This window comes from Papio anubis, chromosome 11 (assembly GCF_008728515.1).
Source record: "Papio anubis isolate 15944 chromosome 11, Panubis1.0, whole genome shotgun sequence".
In the NCBI taxonomy this organism is placed as follows: domain Eukaryota; kingdom Metazoa; phylum Chordata; class Mammalia; order Primates; family Cercopithecidae; genus Papio; species Papio anubis.
Genome location: NC_044986.1, coordinates 85,148,978 through 85,174,496, shown reverse-complemented (window position 1 = coordinate 85,174,496; position 25,519 = coordinate 85,148,978). Strand labels below are relative to the sequence as shown.

Below are 25,519 nucleotides of genomic sequence, written 5' to 3'. Positions count from 1 at the left end.
TGGAGCCTAAGGTCCTAGTGGACCACTTCTCCCCAGCACTGCTTGCTCTATATCCCAGCCCTAATGGGAGATTCAAAAAGACAGTCTTATTTCTAGTTCCTGTGAATGTCAACCCGCCTGGCCAGTGGGCCTGGCCTTTCCCAGGCAACCCTTCCAAAAGGGGAGAGAAAGGACTTGCAGACCTGGGCTAGGCCTCAGGTCATAAGCCAGCAGAAGGGGTACTTGAGACTAGTTCTGGTGCTCTCTGTCCATTCTAGTGGGCCCTGAGGGTCCATGTACTCAAGTGGAGAAGATGTCCCTATGGGCCTTGGATCCTGTCCAGGCTCATAGAGGGCAGACCTGGCCTCTTCTGGGTATAGGGTGTGTTCAGAGCACACTTGGGCCTCCTTCCCCTGCAGCCCTCAAGTCTTCTCCCCTGCCAGAGCCCCAGGAGCCTGAGAACTTGGATCCCCAAGGCAGAGGAAATGACCTCCAGCCACAGCACCCACCCCCTTGCTTGCCCCCAACTGATGGGACAGCCACAGAGCTATTTACCAGAAAAAAGGCCAGAGCAGCTGCCTTATCTAGGGAGAGCCTGGCAAACTAGTCGGGGTGATTTACAGGGGGCTGTCACCACTGCTTCCTGCAAAGGTCAGGACACTAACGTTCAACACCCTTTTAACCACCTTGCTGATTCATTAAGCCCTTCCTTCTCAGCAGCTCTGATGAGAAATGCCCATCAGCTTGGCCAGTTTGGTTTCAGTCTGGTTTCAACAGACCTCAGATCACGGAACCAGAAAAGAGTTTGTCCCAATTATTGCTAAGATGGGGATGTACACCTGGGGACCCCAGCATTTTCTGTACTGGGCTCTGCGTCCCTGCTGAGCCTGACAATAGCCCTATGAAATCAGTCCCATTATATCCCACTTTTGGTGAGGAGACAGAATCAAGGAGGCTCCAGCATTTTGTCCGACCACAAATAAGTGGGAAGCTGGCATTTCGACCTAGGTCTGCTGGAGTGCAGAGCCGGGGTGCTGGCTGCCTGCTGTAGAGAGCAGGATGCCAGGAGGCCTCAGGGTGTCCTAGGGTTGGGATCTTTGTCTCTCAGCTTGTTCCAAGTGGCCCTGGAGGACTTCAGCCCACACACCCTGATAGAAGAGGAAGGGAGCTCAAACTGGCTATAGGTTGCCCTTGCCAGGAGTTTGGTACAATCTGGAGGCAGCAGAGACTCAGAGGTTCAGCAACTTACCTAACAACACACAGTGGGACTGGGGGCAGCACAGCCCACCTCCAGGGTAAGCTCGTCGCTGGATGCTGTTGCCAGGTAGGCCTCAGTGCATTCTACCCACTAGATCTGAGATGTCTTGATGGGGCAGGGGGACATAATTAAGACTGAGGGAAGAGGCAGTCCCTGAGGTCCTGGATCCCAGCCCTAGCCAGGGAACTGTTGTACATACAGCTCAGAGACAAAGGCCATCCAAAGTGAAGAGGCCAACTGTTACTGGGTTGCTTGTGTGAGAGGATAGACTCAGGTTGTCAGCTTCCCAGCCCTGCCCCGAGAAGGCAGTCTCATGACTATCTCTGCACACCCATCCCCAACAGGCGCCACCGCTAAAAACCACCCCTGAGGTGAGGTGGGCATTGGCAGGGCCAGGGCTTCATCTGGAGCCTTCTAATGGGTGGCGCCTGCAGGCCTCTAGCCATGGGGGGCTCCTGGGTAGGAGTGGAGGGCACTCTGCAGAAACTGGCCAGTCTGACTGTGAACACACAGGTGAGGAAACCATGGCTCAGAGCAGAGAAAGCATGTCAGCACCACAGCCTGCCTGCCCACCTGAGAGAGGCCCGCCAGTCCCTGGTTGGTGGGAGCTTCTGCTGAGCCCTTGGCCCCTGCTCTTTAACATGGACATGGCTGCACAGAGCTGGCAGGTCCCTGGGCTGTGGGAATGCCAGGCTCTGTTGGTAGGTGGAGGGCAGACATTCCTTGGTTTGTGACACCCTGCACCAACCTGCCCTGGCACCCTCATGTTCACCTGAGCTCTGGGGAGGAAGAAGACGACTCCGCGGCCTCACTCCCACGGCTTTGAGGACCTTAGCCCTCATACTTAAGTGTCAGGGCCAGGACTAGGGATCCTCACTGGCCTGGGGCACAAAATGTAAGGGGGCGCCAAAAATCTCAGTAATCAAGATATTTTATTGTAATCTTTTAAAAAATGAACATTAATATAAAAATATCCTTATATTATGTCCCCATTGCAGCTCTAACAAACTGCCAGAAATGTGGCAGCATAAAACAACACAACGTGATTCTCTTGTAGTTCTGTAGGTCAGAAGTCATAACCAGTCTTCTAAGGCTAAAATCCAGATGTCAGCAGGGCTGGTTTCTTGTAGGACACAGGGAGAAGCAGTTCCTTGTGTCTTTAACCTTCCAGGGGCTACGGCAAGGCCTTGGCTGTGGCTTCAGCACGCAGTCTCTGCCTCTGTCCTGCCCCCACCACCTCCTCTGTGGTCAAACTTCCTTCTGCCTTCCTCGTAAAAGAACCCCTATGATTGCACCTGGCCCCTCAGATAACCCAGGTTAACCTCTCCTGCTCTCATCACATCTACAAAGTCTCCTGTACTGTGTAAGATAACACAGTCATAGGTTCCAGGGATCAGGACATCTTGTGGGGAAGGGCATTATTCAGCCAACCACATCTATGGTCAAATGGGAACATGTGAAATACAGGCAGGAGTGTGGTGGGATTGGGGTGGGAGGCACTCACCCTCAAGGCCTGCGCAAGTGCGTAGCTGCTCCTGTCTGTATTGAAAACTTTGATCTTTTGTTCATCAAAGATTTTTTGCCTAATATTTATTCTTAAAAAATACTACAATAAAGTGTTTATCCTAGTTCCTGAAGTTTTGGGTGCCCCTTAAATTGTGCCCCTGTGGTGAGTGCCTGGCTTGTTTCACCCTAGGCCAGGCTCTGCCTAGAATGAGCAAGAGGCGTGACCCAGCTCTGCACATCCAGCTTGAAGAAGGGCCCCAACCTCTTCCAGCCCCAGGGCGGCAAATCCCTCCCTTAAGAATTCTGCCCTCCTACCCTTGGGACTCCCATCTCTGTTACTGGCTTTGCACTGCCCCTCGCGGTGCCTCTCTGTCCACCTGCCTTCCTGGTGAACCCATTCCAGCCCTCACCCTTTGAAGTATGGGGATTGTGGGCTGGTCTCAGAAACTTACCCCCAGAAGAACATGGGCTTTGCAGAAAGATCACGTAGGTGTTAATGAAGGTCCATCACCAGCTGTATGACCTTAGGCAAATCACACAACCTCTCTGATTCTCTGTAATATAGGGAAGCTAATACCCCTCAGACTGCTCAGGGGCATTCTGTATATCAAGTCCAAACCATTATCTCTGGCACTAGGGTGCCCAGGCAGGAAGAGGCCAGGAGGGCCTGGAGCCTGGACCCCCACTGTGAAGCCAGCACTCTCCTCCTTGCTGGGTGACCCAGACTCAGTTACCTAACCTCCCTGGACCTCCTTTGCCTCACCTGGAACACCTGCCTCCCAGGCGAAGGGCTGAGCGGGCGCTCGAAAGCCGGTCCTGGGCAAAGAGGGAAGGGATTCCTGCGGTGCCCGGGAACGTGGGGCATTAGGGGAAAGGGTGTGAAGTCTGACACCGGAGATCCCTCACGGGAGCCGACTTCGGGCGTGGCATCCCAGGCAACTCACAGATCCTGGGCCCTCCTTCGCCTCGGGGTCCCGGCCCGGGGCGGCGCTGGCCGGGGCGGGCGGGCGGCGGGCAAGACGCTACCTGCGCGCGTGCCGGGCATTCCAGCCGCCGCCGCGCCGCCGCGCCTGGGCGCGCCATGGGCCTGATGCCGGCCGCGCGGGCCTACTCCGGGTGCCGCGCCTGCCCACGGCCGCCCTGCCGCCTGCCCGCCTGCTGCGCGCCCGCCGCCCCAGGTAGGGGCGGGACGGGGTGCGGGCACCCCCGGGTCCGCCAGAGAAACGGCGTCTCCGGGCCAGAGAGGCGCTCGAAGCCGGGACCGGCACAGCGGGCGAGGGAGAGCGCCGCGCATGCGTCTCGCGGGGGTCGGCGGGGAGCCTGGGGGAGTTTGGGTGTCACCGCGGATCTGGTGTTGCGGGACGGTTCCCAGGGAGCAGGGGTCGTGAGTGTCTGAGGGAAGAGGCAGGGACCGAAGGCGTCCTCCAATCTGCTGCTGGGTGTGGGCGACCCGCTTGTAGAGATGAGGACTTAAGAGTCTGGGAAGGGCGCAGGGACTTGCAAAGGATCCCTCCCCAACCCCAACTACAGGGGGGGAACCCAGCGAGATCCGAGCCTCGGGCTCTGACCCCAAGCCTCCCTGGGCCACAGGAAGGGGTGTGGGACCGGCGCCCCCAGGATGAAGGTATCACTCCTGCCCTGAGGCGGACTACCCAGGGCAGGACCCTTGCAGGTGATCTTAGCCTCTGCTGTGCTCCTGCAGGCCTGGACGGGTGGGTAGCAGGAGAGTTTTCAGCGTTGCCGGCTAGCTGGTGGAACTTACAGCTTACAGCCCTGAGGGCAATTCTGAAGCTCTCTAGTACTTAGCGCAGAGCCTGGAAGTGACAGAGTTGGCCGGCTAGTGAGTCCCTGCACTGACAAAGGGTGGGGTGGTTGCATGGAAGATGGCGGGTGTTGGGGTACAGGGGTCCTGAGAGCAGGAAGGCCTGGAGCCAAGAGAGAAACTGTGGAATTATCCAAAGTTTGGGAGTCTCTAGAGAGAATTTTAGAATTACTTTCCTCATTGTGCCTCTTCCCAGACTGTGGCATTGCCTGCTCCTCTAAGAGTGAAAAGCAGGCATATGACTGAAGCAGACCTGCTGCACAGCTCCACTCTGCTCCGGGATCAGCTCCAAGAGGGAATCCCAGGTCTCCCTTCCCTGATGCGGCCTTGGGGGTGGGACTCAGGGGCAGGCAGATCCTGTCCAGGAATTGACCCTGCAAGGTTCGGAGAAAGCCGCATTTCAAAGCACCTGCTCCCAGGTGCCTCGTGTGGTCGATCTCCCGTGGACGCTCACACCCCAGGAGGTGGCCAAGCCCAGCTCAGAGAGGCTGAGGACAGTGCCCAGGGTCATAGAGGACGAGGACTGGAACCAGAGGACGAGGATTCGAGCCAGCGGACTGCTCTGCCTGGGCTTCCTCTCCTGTGTGGGATTCCCGGAGAGGGAAGTGAGGGATGGCTTTGCCAGGGAAATGCTGGCGGGGGAGGCCTGGCAGCAAGTTCATCAAGAGGAGAGGCAGCCTCTGCCAGTTTCCCCTGCGGTGGCGGAGCCAGTGCTCTGTGAAGAGCATGGGCTGGGACCTCGAGGAACCCACAGGATGGCTGGGTTTCCAGGGAGCTGACAAACCTACTGGAACTAGTTCTTGGCAAGGCTCCCCTCCAAGGGTGCCAGGAGGGCTGAGGGAGTTCAGCCAGGCAGGGGCAGGCCCTGCCAGGCTCCTGAGAGACCCTGATGAGGGGAGGGATTGGCGGGGCCCCTAATGAGGGAGGCCGAGCCCAGAAGCCCCAGCACAAGGTGCCTCCCACAGGAGGGCCACGGGGAAGGAAGCCTCTTGGGAGGCTGAGCTGGAATGAGACCTTCTCACGGCTCCTGGCAGCTCCCCTCCGAGGGTTCCAGTGGCCAGCTGGGAATGTGGAGCCAGTCTGAGGCCTGGTGGTACCTGGGGGCTGGGCCTCAGAGAAGTCTGGCCCTCATAGTACCCCCTAAAGATAGGTGTGATTGTCCCATTTTATAGATTTCATGGATGGAGAGACTGAGCCCCAGGAAAGGGAGGCAACACCTCTCCTCAGTGGGTTAGCCGGGACGTGTACCAGATCAGTGCTGGTGTAGACCCAGAATCTTTGTCTCTGTGACCTTTGGCCTTGAACATCACCTACTTGCCTGTGTCCCCACCCCAGCCCCACCATGCCAGGGCAGGGTGCTGCCAACCATGCTCCCTCGCCCCTGCCCTCCGACCCCCATGGTCCTCCGTCATGTGCCCTGCAACCCCACCCGCCTACCTGGCTACTTCCTGCTCATCTTTAGATGTTGGTTTCAGCATCACCTCCTCCCTGAACTTCTCTCTAGAAGTGCCCAGGACCCTGTTGATGTCCTTTCCCTGACTCTTCCAGCCTTGTTCTGGGAAAGTGGTCAGGAAGGTGCCGTGGGGGAGCAGAGGGGTAGTGGTCGTGCTGGGGCTGGGAGCTGCCTGGACGTGCGGGCACTGTGCAAACGGTGGGCTGGCCCAGGCTCTGCACCCCTAGGGGCTGGTGGAGGGAGTGGGGCAGGGCCTTGCCTGCCTGCCAAGTTTAGGCTTTATCCTGAGGATGGTGTGTGTGGGGGGGAACAGGCAGCAGGGGAGGCCCCAGGGAGATTTATAATGTTTACAGCCTTCCGGGCAGCGCTCTAATTCCTAGAGTGGGGCCAGGCACAAAGTACAGGGGTTATGGAAAGGTGGATGGACACACAGACGGCAGGAGTTTTAGGGGTAGGAGATAGGACAGCAGGCAGGGCTGGAGCCAAGAGATGGCTAGGTGGAATTATCCATGCTCCATGGGCCTCCAGAGAGAATTTTGGAATTTTTTCCCTGTGCGTCTCTTCCTTGACTGTGGCCTTCAGTCAGCTGTGAGCTGAGGGTGGGGCTGAACGCTGTGAGTTGGGATGGGTGGTGGCCCTGGAGAGCTCAGTCCCCGCCTTCACTGGCTCTCCTTGGCCTCTGCTGCAAGCCCAGCGTGTGGCTGTGGGCAGTCCAGCAACCCAGCAGAGGGGAGTGTCCTCAAGCTGTCTGGAGTAGTGGCAGTCAGGGCTGTGACAGGGGAGGGAAAGCTGAAGGGAGGATTTGGGGCAGCTCACGTAGGAGGGACTTGTGAGCTTTCTTCCAAGGACTAGTAGGAAATTTGCCCAGACCAAAGAGGAAAGCGCTACCCAGGAAGAAGGCCCTAGCCACTCACAGGGCCATGAAGGCAGGCGGATTCATGCCACTCAAGCAGTGGGCAGAGCTGGAGGAAAGGCAACACATGTGTGCTTGTGGAGGGAGGCAGGAGGCTGGTGGCAGGCACCAGGGGCACTGCCAGGTCAGCCCCTCCCCTCATGGGACCCTCTGCCCATGGGCACTTTCTCCTGGATGCCCACTGCCTGCTCATTTGAGGTCCTAGCAGAGGCCTCTGGTCCCGAGAGGTGGAGCTTCCCATTGCTACCTTTCCTACTTATCCTGGCCCCAATGTCCTTGGGGGAAGTCTGTGCCCCAGAGGTCAAAGCAGAAGAGCTGAACGAATATCTGGCAGGACCACATGAGCAGAGCATGGGCTAGGTTGGAAGTGAGAGGGGACGGTGGGGACTGCGGAGAAATGGCAAGTGTGTGTCCTATCAAAAGGGCACAGATGCCACTGAGCTCTGCAATTGTTGCTTTTTTTGGAACTCAGGCCTAGTGTCACCACATCTGAATTTTTGAAGAGAAGCTGGGAATCCAGATTTATATGTGAAATCTCTTGATTGTAAATAACTAATTTAAAAATGTTTCAAATATCATATGAGCTAAACAGGCACATCTGTGGACCAGTGTGGCTCATTGTTAGGCATCAGATGTTGAGCCCTGACTGAGGTGAGAGAGAGCAGGGGCTCAGTGTCCCTGGACCAGCCCAGGCCACTCTTGAGGTGGTGGAAAGTCCAGGACACTGTCAGTGGTGGGCCCTGGAGCCTCCTCAGACTGGCTTCTCAGAGCTGCCCCAGGCAGCTAGCAGGCCAAGCTTGCAGCAGGATCACCCGCTGTGCTCAAGGCTGATGAATGGCCCCTTGGGCCCCATTTCTGGGCAGGGGCGCCTGGTCTTGCCCACCAGATCCCAGGCGGGACCAGCTTTCCCTTCGTGTTAGTATTGCAACCTCTGCCTGTTTTCTGTTCGCATGACCCGCATTTTCAGGAACTGCTGGTGCTGGGTTGGGGGCATCGCATAGGTATCTCCACACCAACGTGGGTGCCAAGCAACCATGTGGCCAAGTACATTCTCTATACCTGGAGCCAGACTGCCTGGGTTGGACCCTTGTCCCTGTCATGCATGCTGAGTGAACTTGGGCACATTCTTAAGACCCCATGCCTATCAGTTCAAACATCCTGCAAACTGAACAGGCAAAAGTCAAGATGATGATGATGGTTACAGTGATAGTGATAGTCCCTAGTCCCTAAGTTATCAAGATGGTTAGGATTAAATGTGCTGATATTTGTAAAATGCTCAGAACAGCACCTGGCACCACAGCACCGTGTGTAGCTACTTCAGTACTCTCCTCACACTCACATGCCCCCACCATGTGTGCATGCCCATGCACACACACCCCACATGCACACATACGCACACACACGCACACACATTTACAAGCCCACATCCAGCACATGTGCACACATATGCACACACAAGCCCACCCTACATGCACACATGTGCACACACACTTCTCCCTAAAGCATTGCTGGCATCCAGCAGGTGCAGCCCACATGGGCATGTGTTCTCAAAGGAAGAGTCTTCACCTTTCAGGTTTTATACACTTTGTTTTTGGGTCAAGCAGGGTGAGGAGGAGCATTTACTGTGTCCTGCTCTGTGCCAGGCACTGTACCAGGGACCGATGTATCTTATTCCCAAATAGCCACTTAGTGGGGAGCTAAGTAAGACAAATAGAGCCCCACTTTTAGCTGGCTCAGTGCCGAGGTCTCTGAGAAGTCCCAAGCCTGGAGTTTTGGCATCTTGCCCCTGGAACACCCCACAAGCCACCCTGCAGGGAAGGTCTCTGCACAGTGGGTGTGAATAATGTCAGGCACTCCAAAGAGTCAGGCACTCACCTTGTAAAGCTTAGGGGCTGGCAGAAGTCTGTTTCTCCTGTTACTGTGCTGTGGTGTAGACAGCTTTATGGATCTCAACTCCTTCCCTTCTTTGCCTGGGCTGCCAGGAACCTCTATGCCTAGTGATGTATTTAGTTTTCATAGATTTTCTCAGAAGTTCCTCTGCCTCCTTCCTCTCTCCCTCTATTCCTCATTTGGTGTCTTGTCATGTATTGTTTTAGATCATTCTGTCTCTGATTTCTTTTCGCCAATGTTATTTAAGAGTAGCATGCAGAAAAGTATACAAGTCATAAGTGTAGAGTTCAGTGAATTTTCTCAAGAGGAACATAACTGGGTAAGCAGTGCCAGGGGAGAGTCACAGCATTACCAGAACCCCAGAAGCCTTTGAATCCCTTCCAGTCACAGACCTACCAAGGTAACCATGTCCCGGCCTAACAGCACAGATGGGTTTGGCCTAGCTTTAACTTTACATAAATGGAGTCATGCAGTGTGCACTCTGGGGTTTAGGCTTCTTTTGTTTCTGATGATGTTTTTGTTTTCTAATTTTTAAAAAATTTCATAAAATACACCTAGCATAACATTTCCTGTCTTCATCATTTTTAAAGCACACAGTTCAGCAGCATTACATTCATTCAAATTATCTTGCAACCATCAGCACTATCCATCTCCAGAACGCTTTCCATCTTGCAAAGCTGAGACTCTGTGCCCGTTCAATTCTAACTTGACATCTCCCCTGTCCCCAGCCCCTTGCAGCTGCCATTCTACTTTCTGTCTCTGTGAATTTGCCTACTCCAGGTTCTTCATATAAGAGGAATCACACAGTATTTGTCCTTTTGTGAATGCTTTACTTCACATAATGTTCTCCAGGTTCACCCATGTTGTAGCACGTGTCTGAATTTCCCTCCTTTTTAAGGCTGAATCAAGTTCTACTGTATGCAAATACCACGTCTTGGTTCTCCATTCATTGATGGACACATGGCTTGCTTCCGCGGTTCAGCTACTGTGAATGATGCTGCTGTGAACATGGGTGTGCAAGTATCTCTTTGAGACCTTGCTTTTAATTCTTTTAGGTATATAGCCAGGGGAGGGATTACTGGTAATTCTGGTTTTAATTTTTTGAGCAACTGCCGTGCTGTTTTCCACAGCAACTGCACCATCTTGTCATCCTGCCAGCAGTGCACAAGGAAGGGTTCCAGTTTCTCCACATCTTCGCCAACACTTGTTACTATCTGATCTTTTGACAGTAGCCATCCTAGTGGGTGTGAGGTGGTATCAGATAGTGGTTTGGATTTGCATTTTCCTGATGATGATTGATGCTGAGTCATGACTATGGTTTTCGCATTACTATGTCATCTGTCTTGTCCAGTGAGCTGTGCCTCATTTATTCTCCTTGCTGCACTATGTTCCATGGTAAGAACAGAACACAGGAGATCTGCTGTTGATAAGCATTGGATGGCTTCTTATTTGGAATGAATGCAAAACCAATCAATGACATGCATAATGCACGCTCCTGAGGGCCATTTGCTCCTGGCTTGGGCAAGCTCCACGGGCCAGGTCACACCACCAGCTCACTGCTCCCTCCTGCTGTCTGTCCACAGGCAGCCCAGGGCCCAGCCTCCTGGTGTGTGTCCTCCCAGCATGTGTCCGGGCGACCAGGGCCCAGCCTCCTGGTATGCATCCTCCCAGTGTGTAATTTGCTTCCTGAAGAGGAGCCACCTTTAGCCCTAACAGTGCCCCTGCCCTCCATTGTCCTGAGCACCCAACACTGAACTGGGTGGTGGAGGGTGTGACTAGCTCCTCTCTATGCTCAGGGATCTTTGGGCAGCGCCTGGAGGACACAGTCCACCACGAGCGGAAGTATGGCCCCCGCCTGGCGCCCCTACTGGTGGAGCAGTGTGTGGACTTCATCCGGGAGCGCGGGCTCACTGAGGAGGGGCTGTTCCGCATGCCGGGCCAGGCCAACCTGGTGAGGGACCTGCAGGATTCCTTCGACTGTGGGGAGAAGCCACTGTTTGACAGGTGAGCTTGTGATTGGGGGTAAGATGGAGCCACTTGTCTATTCCTCCTGCAGGCTCCTACCCAGGACACCAGCTCCAGTGGGCAGGGGTGGGCTGGCAACAGGATGGTGGGCCAGCCCTCCTAGTGGGCAGAGTGTAGGACACACCCTCACTCCGCCAGCCTGGGGTCCCTTCTCAGGATGGGTGCCTGCCACGCACAAGGCCAGCTCACATCCACATAGCCTGCCTCCCCTGCACATGCTAAAAAACCTGACCCAGGCCGGAGGAAAAGGACCTCTGCTGGCTGCCATGTGAGGACAGACTGCGTGCAGCTGTATCCGGGACCCCAGGCCTTCTGTGGAGTCTGTCTCTTGGCCATGCTTCCTCAGGTGACCTACCCCCACGCTCTATCGATGGCAAGATGGCACAGCAGCTCGGGTCCCCTCCTCCTGGGTTCTGGGGACAGGAGAGCGAGTCTCCTCCATCTGTCCTGGGGCCATGTCCATCCTACCCATCATGGGGGCTTACCTAGAGCCTGGATGCCCCTGGGTGGAGCCAACTCTACCCTCAGTCCAGGGCTGTTTGGGGACTCTTTTCCCCCAACAGTGCCCCACCCATTATGGGGCAGGTTTTCATAGAGTTCTTCTTACATCAAGAAAACCCACCCTCTATGGGGCTTCTGCCCTTTCTTCTTGGATCTGCCCCAGGATGGGCCCACCAGGACCCACAGGCAGCCCTGGCCTCCCAGGGCTTCTCCTCTGGGGGCAGAACACTCAGCCCCTCAGCTCTTTCCCAGACCCATCACTGCAGCCAGGGGAGGGTGTTGGTTCCTCTCCTTAGATGTGGAGTCCAGGATTGACCATGTTCCCTAGCAGTACTCCACCCAGGGAGGTACGGGGGACCCTTCCTCTGGAGCTTTGTGAAGCTCCATCCCAGTGTTGACGCTCAGTGAGCTTGTGGTCCATGCTGAACCTCAGCCAGCCAGGCCTCTTCCATCTTGTGTCTCAGCGTTAGGGTTGCAGATTGCTTCAAATAATGTCACCTGGGTAAGGCCTGGGAACCAGGACTTTTGGAAGCTCCCCAGGATCAGATGCTCTGCCCTAGTGCCTGATGCTACCTGAGGGGCTTCTGAAGACACAGATCAGATCTTGCCACTCCCCTACTCAAACTCTGCTGGGGCCCCCTGGAGTGGCGCAGGCCGTCTGCACCTCACCTCCCCTGCCGAGCTTCTCCCATCCTGCTGGGCGGGTCTCCACCTGGGCCCACCTGCTCTCCCAAGGTGGGTTCCTGGCATGCTCAGCCTCCTTTCTGCACCTGGCCTGCCTGCTGAAGCTCCCTTGAGAGGCAACTGGGCACCCCAGGGTGAGTTCCATGCAGACCTGACTCTCTGTCTCCCAGCAGCCTGGGGCAACCTTCCCTGTGTCTTGGGGGCCCTCTCCTGTCTGCCTTCTCCCTCTCTGGCTGCTTCTACCCTGCTTCCGGAATTGTGTCTGGAGGGCCATCTCCATGGTGGGCATGTTGGCCTTGTCCCTCCACCCCCATCTCAGCAGTGGCCCCCATATTGCCACGGTGGTCCTGGGCTTTGGTTTCTTCTCCCTTTAGAAACTCCTCCTAGGGTATCTGAGGCCATCCTTCCCACTTTCCGCCATTTCCATGGCAGCTGCTCTGGCTCTGCAGCTGTACCCAGAGAGGGGCCCTCCCCACCCACTCCTGATGGAGGCTCCCCTTCCCACCCAACCCCAGCAGAGGGTCCCCCTCCCTACCCACCCCTAACAGAGGGTCCCCTCCTCACCCACTTCCAACAGAGGGTCCCCCCCCACCCACCCCCAACAGAGGGTCCCCTCCTCACCCACTTCCAACAGAGTCCCAGGATGGAGCTCTGTCCCCAAGGCCATGGCCTGCCCGCCTCCCGGGGTGTTGGCTGCTAGCCTGGCCCCTTCCCCACGAAGCCCCTCCTCACCTTCCTGCTCATCTCTATAAGAAGGTCCCCTTTAGCCCCAGGTCCTGGGCTTCTCTTCTGCTAAAGCCTCACCAGGCCTGGAAGCCTCAGTGGCTGGAGCTGGCCCATACTTGCCCCTTCCCAGCACGGTGTCCCCTGGGCACTGGGCTGTCCGTCTCCCAGGCTGCCGCCCCGCTGCTGAGCTGTGAGGATGGCCTCTTGTGAGCCGGAGCCCAGGGCTGCATGGACTCCTGGCTGCCAGACTCTTCTTACTCCCTCAGCTCCTATCCTTTGAGTGAGGGACTGCTGGGAGGCCTAGGGGTGGAGGGGCACCCACATGCATTAGAAATTCTAAGGGGTCTTGACAGATAATAAGTAAACACCAGGGACACCAGTCCTGGGCCTAGTGGTCGGGAACCTCCCGGGGTGCTGCAGATGGCAGGACTGGGCTGCTCAGGGAGGAGCCCTGTGGACACCCAGGTGCGGTTAAGCAGGCGGCCTGGCTTGGGGGCAGGTCGAGGAAGTGGGGTTGGGTGATGAGAAATGGACTCTAGGGGAGTGAGGCAAGTCAGGGCCAGGCTGGAGGCATGGCGTGTTCTGCATAGATGCTGGTGTTGGCGTGGGCAGGGGGGTTCCCTGGGTACGGAGAGGTGATAGATGGAGGGTCGCCTTGCTGTGGGTGGCTCTGACCACCAGGGCCGGTTTGCCCCGAGGGCAGGCACCCCGTCCCCTGACCAGCTGCTGCCCTCTCTGCCCCACCCCTGCCCCCAACCTCCGCCTGCACTAACGTGACCGCATGCTGGGAGGCCCACAGGCTGGGGAGGCACACACAGGGCCGCAGGCTGTATAGAATTCTCCTTGGGTCTTGTTGGAGGGAGGAAGGGGACAGCAGTTTAGGGAAAAGCCTCAAGAAAAGGCCTGGCGACAGCTGTTGGAGGAAAGGCACTGCAGTGGGGAAGGAGGAAGGGAGGGAGGGGCGAGGAAAGGAAGTAAGAGCTCAGGTGCTGAGCAGATGGGGGGTCAGACAGGGCCAAGCAGCAGGACCCTTCAGGGCAGGGATGCAGCCAGACAGGTCTGCAGAGGAGGGGTGTCTCTGTGTCCACTCAGCCAGGGCAGAAGCGCTCCGTCCCCCAACTGCAGGAAAGGGGAAGACATGCGGGCTGGCTCCCAACCACACTTTCCTGCCTCCTGCCCCTCCCCCAGGGCAGCTGGCCAGGAACATGGCCCCGGAGAAGGCCGAGTAGGGTGTGGTAGCAGCATGTCTTGCTGGAGAGGGAAGAGGGGTAGGGTCGGGGCTGACTGGACCCAGCCAAACCAAGAGTCACTGAGCCTCAGGAAAGGAGGGGCCCAAGGTATATGGATTTGGGGTGCATATGGATACATGGAACCCCAGAATCCCAAGTGTCAGGGCCAGAAGGTATTTATCTCAGTGAGCCTAGCCTGGGATCCATCAGGGGTCAGGTGATAGCATAATGGCACAGCCACAGTCTCCTGGCCCCGGGCTCATCTTTCCTGAGGGAAATGCAGTCCAGGGTTTAAGTCCATGGTCCTAGACAGGTAGATGAAAAACCTGGGGCCCGTATACGGCTTGGAGTGCAAGCTCAGAGGAGATGCCAAGGCTCTCGTTTAGGACCTGAACTGCAGACCCCACACAGGACCCAGGGAAGGACTGCGCCAGGCCCATTGTCACCACCATCCACAGCTGGTGTACTTCTGCGTTGGCAGCTCCAAGCCAGAGCAGGAGACTGAGGCCTGGAGTGGACTCCTGGGGCACTGGAAAGGAGGTGATGAGCTTAGAAGCCTAGGTGTCCCCACGGTGGACAGGAAGAGAGGAAAGGGCCTGACCTCTGACCTGCTCCTGCCGTTGGGATTCTGGGGAGTGGGATTCCCCGACAAGGAGCCAGCAGCCCTGCACTGTGGGCGCCTTTGATGCAGCTCCTCCCACTCCAGCCAAGGTCAAGTGCAGTGGAGAGTGCAAGCTCAGGCTGGGGGTTGGCAGCACCTATGGAGGGCCTGCAGGATAGCTGTTCCTACCGCAGAGCAGGCGGCTTCCACATCATCCTGCAGGGGACCTTGGGATGGCCACCAGGCCTGTGGAAGGGGCTCCCTGGCCCATGTCCCAGGGCCCTCCCCTGTGCAACCTGACCTATATCACACTTGATTCCTCCGGCCCAGGGCAGCTGCTAGGGTGGAGCAGCTATGCCCTGCAGGGCCCTGTGGCTTTGCAGTCCCTGGAGTCCTGCGCAGTCTACCCAGGACAGGAGCAGGTCCTGAATGGACTGACACAGACTCAGGGGTTCTGAGCAGGTGCCTAGGCATGATGGGTGGTCCCTGAGCTGGAGCTCCTGGCCATGGATACTTAGTCGCCCCTGCCCCAGCCCTGTCCACTGCTCCCAGAAGCAGCACTGGCCTTTCCTTGACCAAGGCAGCTGGCCGCAGATGCAGCCCCCAGTGCGCCCAAGCATGCATCTGAGACCAGAGGCTGCCCCTTGGCATCAGGGGGTACCAGTCACCCCTGAAGTCCCCTGGCATCCCAGACCTCACACACCTGTCCTCTTCCCTTCCTGCCCCCAGCACAACAGACGTGCACACGGTGGCCTCCCTGCTGAAGCTCTACCTGCGGGAGCTCCCCGAGCCTGTGGTCCCCTTCGCCAGGTACGAGGACTTCCTCAGCTGCGCCCAGCTGCTCACCAAGGACGAGGGGGAGGTCAGTGGCTCCTGGGATAGCTCCTGGGAGATGGGCTGGCTGGGTGGTGGCCTGTAGACTCAGGACACAGACTCTGACTTTTCATGAATTTTCATGGCACATGGATCCTGTGGAGGCCTGCTCTGTGTTGGGGGTGTGGTGGAGGCCTGGAGCATCCTGCTCGGCTGGTGGAGGGGCCAGGCCATCCTGCTCAGGTCGGGGAGGGGCCGGGGCATCCTGCTGTCTGTCTGGAGCCATACCTGTCTGCAGCCTTGGTCCCTGGGAGGGGTGGGTCCGGGGTGCTCAGCTCTGGCTGCCACACCAGTAGGTGCTCACACTCCTCGTACCCGACTCAGGCCACTCGGGCCTGTCATGGGCTCAGAAACAGGGAGATCTTTTATTTATATCTTGCTTCCTTCCCAAAAGAATTTGAGTTGGCTCCCAGGACCAATGAGCCAGCCCTCCCGTTCCCACCCACGCAGGTGCTGGTTTGCAGCCCCAGGTGGCTCAGGGTCAGGGAAGGACCGTTTGCCTCCCCTGTGGCCCTGTGGGAGTTGAGGGCTCATTATCTGGCAAATATTTGTGTCTTGATAAGTGAGCTGAGTGCTGGCCCTGACATTCCTCCACTGGCCCCGTAGAGGCTCACCCCTCACTCCAGCTCCTTAGAAGCAAGTTAGCTTCCCAGGAGGTCACAGCTGGGCCCTGGCCACTCCTTGAGGGGAGGTGGAGGTGGTGGAGCCCTCTGATCTGTTGGGGCTGGGCCGCCATAGCCCCCACCTCGCTTCTCCTTGCCCACCCCTCCTCGCAGTCAGAGAAGGACGAGGGGCCTCATTGCTGGTGTTTAAAATTCTGTTATTCATTCCTAAGGGCACTCTGGAGTTGGCTAAACAAGTGAGCAACCTTCCTCAGGCCAATTACAACCTGCTCAGATACATCTGCAAGTAAGTGGTGTGGCAGGAGGGGAACCACACTTGCCTGCACTAGCTCCACACTCCCCAGCCCCACAGCGAGACACATAACTCTTCCTTGTCAGAGGGGTGCCCGGGTCATTCCCCCACCCTGCACAGCCTCACCCAGCGTGGATGAAGCTGGGAGTGGAAAAATGCAGACCCTGAGTTCATGAAGCTTATAGTACCATGGGAGCAGCTGGTTTTAAACAGCCCTGGGTAGATAATACCTCTGTCCCTCCTGGGTGCTTCTTGCCATCCTGTCCCCCTAGGCATCTGCCCCTTGACCCCCAACCCTTCATGTATCCCCATCCTAGACACTGAGAAGGAGCATGCAGGGGCAGTGCTGACTAAGGTCTGGGACTTCCCAGAATTTGTGCACACTGCAATGTGCAGCGTCATGTCCTCCTTTCACGCAAATAGCGGTGGGCCCTTGTCCCAGTGAGCTTTGCTTCTGATGGCCCTCTCGGGCCCCAAGGGAAGCCTGCCCTCATTGAGCCTGGCAGAGGCAGGCTGCACCCAGTGGGCAAAAGCCCACAGGCAGCAGGGCTCGGCAGGGGTGCGGTGGGGCGTCCAGGCCACTCACAGGAGACTGGGTGCCAGAACTTGCTTCTTTGATGACTGCTGCTTCCTTACTTTGCAGGTTTCTGGATGAAGTTCAGGCATACTCAAATGTCAACAAGATGAGTGTCCAGAACCTGGCAACCGTTTTTGGACCTAACATTCTGCGGCCACAGGTAGAGGACCCAGTAACCATCATGGAAGGTAAGTGGGAGGTGTACCTGGTGGCCCTGGGTGCTGCTGGGGTCTGGGCTCATCTTGGTCCGGGGCAAGTCCTCAGAACCATCCCAGCCCAGGGCCAGGCCAGCAGGAGGGGTGGCTCAGGTGGCACATCTCCATCTCGGGGAACTTGGCAGGAGCTTCTGCAGACCTCACCCCGCCGACCCCCATGAGGTCCAGCTATAAGATAAAAAGGAACTTTGCCCTGAGATGGGCAGCAGCAAGTCACTGGGTGCAATTAGAATGGCCAGTGGTTTCTGTGGATGGAAGAGGCTGGAGGGATGGGAGAGGTCAGCACTCTTGCCCTTGAACACAGACATGTTTACTTTTCTTTTACAATTAAGCAATTGTCATAGGTTCCTTGATGTCAGCTTTGCAAACTCTGGAGGATTTATGATAAATAACAATAAGTGATTAAAAATAGCAGCAACAGGCTGGGCACGGTGGCTCATGCTTGTAATTCCAGCATTTTGGGAGGCTGAGACGGGCGGATCACGAGGTCAGGAGATCGAGACCATCCTGGCTAACACGGTGAAACCCCGTCTCTACTAAAAATACAAAAAAAATTAGCCGGGCGTAGTGGTGGGCACCTGTAGTCCCAGCTACTCAGGAGGCTGAGGCAGGAGAATGGCATGAACCCAGGAGGCGGAGCTTGCAGTTAGCTGAGATCGTGCCACTGCACTCCAGCCTGGGCGACTCGAGCAAAGACTCATCCCCAAAAAAAGCAACAGCAGCTGCTTTCAGTAAGCTTCTACTTGGTGGGTTTTGTTTTAGATTAATTCTCCTATTCTAGGTTTACAACTAGCTCTGTGGGTTGTAATTTCCACCTTTTACAGAGAGGAGGAAACTGAGGCCAGGGAATGAAGCAGGGACTCACCAGAGGCCAGTTAGGCCAGACTTAGCAAAGGGCACAGGTGTAGGCTGCCGTGAGAAGAGAGAGAGCCCACCCCATAGCCCATGAAACACTGGGTCCTGCAGTGAGTATGCTGGAGAGCGCGGTTGCCTAGACAGGAAGCCTGGCAGCTGAGGCTGCCCTGCCCTTATCCCATGTGGGAGGGACATGGTGGAGTGCTTTTGCTGAAGTCCTCTACTTTGGTCTGTCCCTGGCTGGTCTCCACTCCAGGGCCCATGAGTGCCGTGGAAAAACACAAGCTCCCACCTGCCTGGCAAGTGCTGGATGCTTGAGGTGGAGGCCCGCCCTGCCTGCTTCAAGGAGTTCCTGCCCCACCTATGTTCTGGCTCCTGTGAATCTCTTTCCCTTTGACTTCTTCCCAGGATTCCTAGTCAACTCTGCGTGAGAGCTCCATTCTTAGCTGCAGCCAGCCCTCCCTCCCACCTGTAATCTCCTCTCAGAGTCTGGCCTTTGTGGGCGAGTGCAAGTGATGGAAACGATGCCAAACCAGATGCTGGGCGGTCCTTCCTACACTGCCCACTCATTGTGGCCCCCACCCCGCCCACCGTGAGGAACTGGAGTCCCCAGCACTGGGGCTGGCATCTCAGGAGGCTCCTGGGCCCAGACAGGGACGTGTGTGTGGAGATTACAGGATTCTGGGGGATGCACAGGGTACCATGTGTGTGATTGTATATGGGGAATTTGGGGAGGCATTCTGTGTGCAAATTGTACTGGGGAGGGGTGGGGTCTACAGCTACTGCATGCAAAAAGGGACTGGGGAGTATTGGGTGGGGATTTGTATGTTCACTCTGTGTGTTGAGCCTTGGGGAACCCAAGTAGAGTGCACTGTGTGTGGCTTACTTTATGTGTGTGGGATCTTTGGGGAGTGGCATTATATGCAATTGTGTGTGTTGGGAGATTTGGGAGGCTAAGTGCATTGTCTTATCCAATTGTATGTGTGTGAGACTTGGGGTGGATGGGGTGCATTGTATGTGTGATTGTGGGGGGATTTTAGGGGTGGGCGGGGTGCACTGTGTGTGCAATTGTATGTGTGTGCCCCCACACAGGAAAGATGGCTCTATTCCCTCTCCCAGAGCCCTGTGCTCCCAGAGTGTGGACATTCAGGCATGGCCATTGTCAGCAGCACGGGGGTGACATGGGGCAGCCGAGAGAGTTCTGGCATCTCAGGTCCCAGGTTCCAGTTCCAACCTGCCACCTGCTCACCCTGCAGCCCTGGTGCCTGCTTCCTCACCCCACCCCGGCTGGAGGTCGTGAGCGCAGGCACAGTGCTTCCTCCCCGGCTTGTGGCTCTGTGCCTGAGGAAGATGGTTCTGCGGCCCCATCCTGCTGTCCTGCCTGGAGTTGAAGGGTGTATGGTTCTTTCTTCTGGGCGGATGAAGGCTCCCTTGAGGGGCGGCCTGGCTCTGGCTACAGGGCCAGCTCCCACGAAGCTGGGTCCCCATGACTGGCAGAGCGACCCTGGGCCGGGTGGCTGGCAGCAGGGCCCTTCTCCGCCTCTCTTTCCGGCAGGCACTTCCCTCGTCCAGCACCTGATGACTGTCCTTATCCGCAAACACGGCCAGCTCTTCACGGCACCAGCCCCGGAAGGGTCCACCTCCCCGCGCAGGGGCCCGCAATGTGCAGTGGGGTGGGGCTCCGAGGAGGTCACCAGAGACAGCCAGGGAGAGCCCTGCGACCCCGGCCTGCCCGCGCACAGGACCTCTTCCCTGGACGGGGCGGCCGTGGCGGTGCTCTCCAGAACAGCCCCCACGGGACCGGGGAGCCGGTGCAGCCCTGGGAAGAAGGTGCAGACCCTGCCCAGTTGGAAGTCCTCCTTCCGTCAGCCGGGATCCCGATCGGGAAGCCCGAAGGGGGGCGGCTCGTCCCTGGAGGTGCCCATCATCTCCTCCGGCGGGAACTGGTTCATGAACGGGTTGTCCTCTCTGCGTGGCCACCGCCGGGCCTCATCGGGAGACCGGCTCAAGGACTCGGGCTCCGTGCAGAGACTCTCCACTTACGACAATGTGCCCGCGCCGGGCCTGGTGCCCAGCATACCCAGCGTGGCCAGCATGGTGTGGTCTGGGGCCTCCAGCGAGTCGTCCGTGGGGGGCTCGCTCAGCAGCTGCACGGCCTGCCGCGCCAGCGACTCGTCTGCCCGCAGCTCCCTGCACACCGACTGGGCCCTGGAGCCGTCCCCGCTCCCCAGCAGCAGCGAGGACCCCAAGTCCCTGGACCTGGACCACAGCCTGGACGAGACGGGGACGGGTGCCAGCAACAGCGAGCCAAGCGAGCCGGGCAGCCCCACCCGAGAGCACGCGCGCCGCTCCGAGGCCTTACAGGGGCTGGTCACTGAGCTCAGGGCCGAGTTGTGCCGCCAGCGGACTGAGTACGAGAGGAGTGTGAAAAGGTAACGTGCTGCCCCGTGGAGCCTCCTGTAACGGGGTGGAGCCTGCAGGAAAGCTGTGCTCTTGACACATGGGCGTCGGCCTCTGACTCCCCAGCCACTGGCCCTGGAAGCCAGCCTCAGAGAGGGGAATCCTAGCTCTGGGAAAGCCCTGGGACTGGCAGGCTTGGCACGCAGTCAGTCTGGCACGCAGTCAGTGCTGCAGAGGCCTGCTGACTCCATGTGAGTGGGAATGCCTGCCCAGCTCACCGGGGGCCTTTGCTACACAGGTGGGAACAGAGTCTGTGTGCAGTCTGCAGCCAGGGGGGAGGGGGCAGGACCCTGCAGGTCCCAGGCCTGTCCCAGTACAGGGGCCCATAGCCCGGATGCTGGGCGCCGGGAAGTGCTGAGGCCCCAGACCAGCCAGGCTAGAAGTGAGGACCCCTTCCTTGATGGGATCAGAATCCAGTTTCCCTGCTGAACCAAGTCCTTGTGCCCGCCCTTGTCACAGGATGGTTGTGCTGCACCCTGAGACTTGCAATCTCATTAACAGAGGGCCGGAGTTCCAGCCTCCCATGAGGACGGGGTTCCCCTCTGCAGTGAGGAACCTCAGCTCCTGGAGGCCGGGTTCTCCAGTGCACTGGGTTTCCCTTAGCATTGCAGACTCCTTGGCCCCTCTCGCTGCAGGTCCCCATTAGTCGGCTGACCTGTTCACCTGGGTCCCACCCACTAGCAGGGAATTCCTTTTTCCATTAGAGGCAGTGAATGGAGGTGGAAGGCATTCCTGTTGCCCATTCTGAACCTGTGATTTCCACTGGGAGCTGGAATGGCAGCCATTGCCCTTTTGTTCTGCTGACAGCTGTTCTCTGGGTGCTGGAGAGTGCCAGGCATGTGCAGGCACCGTGTCTGCAAAAGGAAGAGACAGGAGAGGGGGGACCTTGAGGGCAGAGGCCCCTGCCATGGGGAAGGTCGCAGCAGGCAGTGCCTGAGCCAGGGCTGGAAGGACCCATAGGATGGAGCCGAGAAAGGAAATAGCATCAGTAGAACCCAAGGGCCTCCGGAAATATAGTAGAAGACGCTATCTGCTGCAGATGCGCTCACAGGCCAAACTCCAGGGCGTGTGGGAACTCTTACCATGCAGAACAGAAGGCTGGACTGGACCAGCTTTGCCAGTTGTGTGCTGAGTCCGTGGAGCTCCTCTGGCCTGCTCTGAGGTCTGGTTTCTCAAGGGAGATGCAGGACTGTTGGACTCCGGGTCAGACTACCTGGATTCTAGTCCCAGCTCCACCAGGGATTGGCTGAGTGTCCCTGGCAGGATCTTTGGGCCCCAGTGACCTCACCCATTTGTCCTGAGTGTTAAGTGACCCACAGTGGATGGCAGCACTCAGGAACCTTTGCTGCTTGCATTAACTCCTGCCTACTGGCTGCAGGTAAGATGAGGTTCCCAGAGGGAAAGGGACAGCAGTGGTAGCCCTTGTGGAGGGCCTGTCCTCACTAGCAGAGTGGTCTGGGCTGTTGTCTTGGTTAGAGGGAGGGTCTAGAGTGAGAAGGGTCTCTGAGCACAGGAAGGAAAGCGAGGGCATTAGCACCTGTCCCGTCCAGCAGGTGGTTGGGGAATGTGTGTCCTGTTCTCTGGAAGTATGGAGCCATCGGGTGGGGGGTGGGGTGAGGCTGGCCTTGTCCTGGCTCCCAGGACTCTGGACAGAGCCCCTCCCCAGGGCCCTGCTGGGGAGTCAGCCTTCCTTCGTGCATTCCCAAAAGAGAACCTGTTTCCTGTGAAGTACCAGATGCTGTGCAGGTGGCCACAGCTGTGGCAAAAACTGATCCAAATCTCTGTCCGCATTCTTATTTGGATTGCAGGGAGACAAAGACCGTAAGCACGATACCTTTTGAAAAATACATGGTGTGTTAGAAGGGAGATGAAGGAGGGGAACATAGGGCAGCATGGAGGGGAGCGGAGAGGAGCCTCAGGATAGAAGGTTGGAGGGCCCTGGGAAGGAGACCCCAGAGCTGTAGCCAGCACTGAGCCCAGGACCCCTACAGGCGGGGAGAGTCAGGGGCTGGGGACTGGAGATGTGTGGGGCGGGGACAATGCTCTGGTCTTTCGCAGAGTGAGATGAGAATGAAGTGTGAAGTTGATGGAGGGTCTTGGCACATTGGGCACTTGGACAGGCACACCTGGGTGCCATGCCGAGCAGAGCTTGCCAGGGGCCAAGGGCAGAACGGACCAGTTAGGAGGTGTGGGAGTCTAGGCCTGACCTATGGGGGGTGTGGCCCTATGGGGCAGCAGGTGGAGGTATGGGAAGCGGCCAGGTGCTGAGCATATTTTGAAGGCAGAGCCAAAAGGTTTTGCTAGCTGATCAGATATGGGACCAAGAAAAGGAATGGACTTAGGGGAGGACATCGTTGTTCAGCTGAGCAGCCGAAGGAAGGTATTCACCAAGAGAGTGCACCAGGGCTGCGGAAGAGTGGTCTGCAGATGAGGGTCAGGACCCTTTAAGTCGGAGATGATGAAATGGTGCAGAGTCATCAGCATGTAGTTGGGGCTTGGAGTCTTGAGCCTGGCAGAGAAGGAACAGGGGAGGTCCAGGCCCGAGCCCAGGGGCAGCAGTGGGGAGGTAGGTGGCTTCTCTCTGACAGCTGCCTGTGCTCCTGATGGGGAGGGCTCAGGCCATGCTGCACACTCAGTGATGAGGATGGAGGCCTCATTTTGGTGGGTTGGGGAATCCGTGTTTGTTCATCGTGCACCACATACCAGGCACTGTGCTGGGCCCCTGGCATCTTCCAGCCCATGGTTACTGCTCTGAGGAGCAGTCACCCTCTGCATTTCCGTGTGGCCTGTGTCCTGCCCACAGCCATGTGGCTCACAGGTCACCAGGCTGGCCTTAAAATCCAGCATGTGTTCCCAGGGGCTGGGCTCAGGTGTGTCCCTTCGAACAGACAGAAGCTGGTCGTCTGGTCAAAAAGACGGCTGTGCCAACCTTGGCACACTGCGGCATGAACCTGCATGGAAGCATGTGGTATAGGCTCTGATGGCACAGAGGAGCACCATTGGGACCTGCTGGGGAGGATCACAGGAAGCAGCGTCATGTTGGGGGCGCTTGAGCTGAACATGACAGGCAAGCAGGAATGGAAGTGACCACCCCACGGGATCTTCTGTGGGTCGCCACGTGTGGCTGGATCGTGGGGACGGTGTGGGGAGCTGTAGGAGGGGAGGCCACAGCACAGGAGCAAAGGCCAGGGGACAGTCCAAGTCCCAACCCTCCCTATGGAGGGGCCTGTGCTGTTCCTGCCAGCTGGCAGGAATCCCATACTGCACTGGAGGGGCAAATGCAGACCCAGGGAGGCACTGAAGGCACGGATCCTTGTGTTGACATTTCAGGATCGCACGCTGAGGGGAGCTATGGCAGGGGACAGTTTGCTCACAGGTGAAGTACTGGGGTTCTTGTGAGGAGCAGATGAGCCGGGGTGTCCTCCTGCTGCCATGGCCTGGCCTGACCCTTCAACCCACAGTGAGCGCAAGCAGGGTACACCCATGGGACAGTGACCCTGCCCGCAGAGTCTCCAACAGCATCTCTCCTTGACTTTCAGAATCGAAGAAGGGAGTGCTGACCTGAGAAAACGAATGTCTCGGTTAGAAGAAGAACTGGACCAGGAAAAGAAAAAATACATCATGCTGGAAATAAAGCTGCGGAACTCTGAGCGGGCACGGGAGGATGCGGAGAGGAGGAACCAGCTGTTGCAGAGGGAAATGGAAGAGTTTTTTTCGACCCTAGGAAGCTTGACTGTTGGGGCAAAAGGTGCCAGGGCCCCAAAGTAAAAGGAATGGCAGAGCTTACTTCTGTGCCACGTCTGCTGGTCTCCAGCCATGCACGGAGTCAGAAGCCTCTGTATCTCTGGAGCAGCCAGGCGCTCTGGAACCAGCTGGAGAGAGAGATCCTGATACCTCTGTGGGAACTGTTGGGACCCCACACACTCCAGGTGGGATCAGATGCTGCTCCAACCATGCAGCTCCTGGTGAGGGTCAGAAGGGGACAGTACCAAGAGTAGCGCTTAGCCCTTACCCAGGAAATGTCCCTCATGGCCACAGAAAGGAAGGGCACCCACCATTTCTGCCACAGGATCCAGGCAGCCACTGGGAGCAGTTAGCTTTCTTTATTAAATGTGCTCACAACGCATGGTGCCCTGTTACCTGGCTCATTTTTCATGCCGCGCGATACAGGGCTTCTTAGGTGACCACTCCTGTTTCTCCAAGGGCTAGGAGCCCCCTGAGGTATGCCCCTGGGTAGAATAGCACAGGCATTGTGAAGTGGGATGTGAAGCCCCCTGAGGGGCAGCAGCCTTGTGCTTTCAGCTCTCTTGTCTGTGTGCTCAAGGTGGGATGCCTTTCTTTACTCCCCTGCCCCCTAGCCATCTGGACCTCTGCAGCTAGTTTCTGTCTTGGGAGGTCCCCTGGGTCTTCCACCATGGCCCCAGCTCTGCTCCAGGGCCAGAGCCTGAGTGCGCACCCAGCGCAGGTGCTGTGCTGGGGCGAGGTGTGGGCAAGTGTGGCCGCTCTACAGGAGGGCTGAGCCAAGGCCATGGGAAGCGTCTGTTCGCCATATTTCAGGTGCCCCTGCCTCACCCTGGGCCCTTGCCCAGCTCCCTTCCAGTCCCTCCTTCCCTGCTGTTCACCCCCCTCCTCTGGCTCATCCACAGACCTGAAGGCTCCTTTAGGGCAAATCCCTCCAGAAAGCCTTTCCCAACCACAGGGCACCCAGGCCAGGCCCGGCTGGAGCTCCTGGGCTGTGCTTCAGGAGGCAGCAACGCAGTGCGTCTGGGCCCAGCAGTGTCACACTGCTTCTTCACCTGTTCCCCTCACGGCGTCCTGATGTGTGGCTGGCCCCTCGCTGCTCCTGAGCAGTAACCTGCAGGGGTTTGTTCAGGGAGCAGTGGTCACCAGAGCGCCCAGTTTCTGACCACAGCCACTAGAAACGTCACTCAGGCCCAACCAGCTCCACCTAAAGTCAGGTATAAACATTGCCCACACCTGATGCTTTAAATGCCTGGGGCTCAGTCCTCCCAGGAAATGCCGGCTTCCTACCAGGAA

The 25,519-nt window shown here is 57.5% G+C and overlaps 1 protein-coding gene across 13 annotated transcripts in view; it reads left to right on the top strand.

Moving 5' to 3' along the window:
• Positions 1–24,609, top strand: part of ARHGAP22 (Rho GTPase activating protein 22) — a 209,503-nt gene extending 184,894 nt beyond the window's left edge. For 6 of the 13 annotated variants that reach the window (XM_009214414.4, XM_009214417.4, XM_003903636.5 and 3 more), the window contains 6 exons: positions 10,618–10,825; positions 15,317–15,449; positions 16,296–16,369; positions 17,019–17,140; positions 19,578–20,454; positions 24,022–24,609. In XM_009214414.4, coding sequence (XP_009212678.2) covers positions 10,618–10,825; positions 15,317–15,449; positions 16,296–16,369; positions 17,019–17,140; positions 19,578–20,454; positions 24,022–24,250 — 1,643 coding nt within the window. In that variant the 3' untranslated portion in view covers positions 24,251–24,609. Of the gene's footprint in view, positions 1–10,617; positions 10,826–15,316; positions 15,450–16,295; positions 16,370–17,018; positions 17,141–19,278; positions 19,454–19,577; positions 20,455–24,021 lie in introns of those variants that run through there. The other 7 variants (XM_021943270.2, XM_003903635.5, XM_003903638.5 and 4 more) reach the window with 5 other exon arrangements.
• Positions 24,610–25,519: the final 910 nt, after the last annotated feature.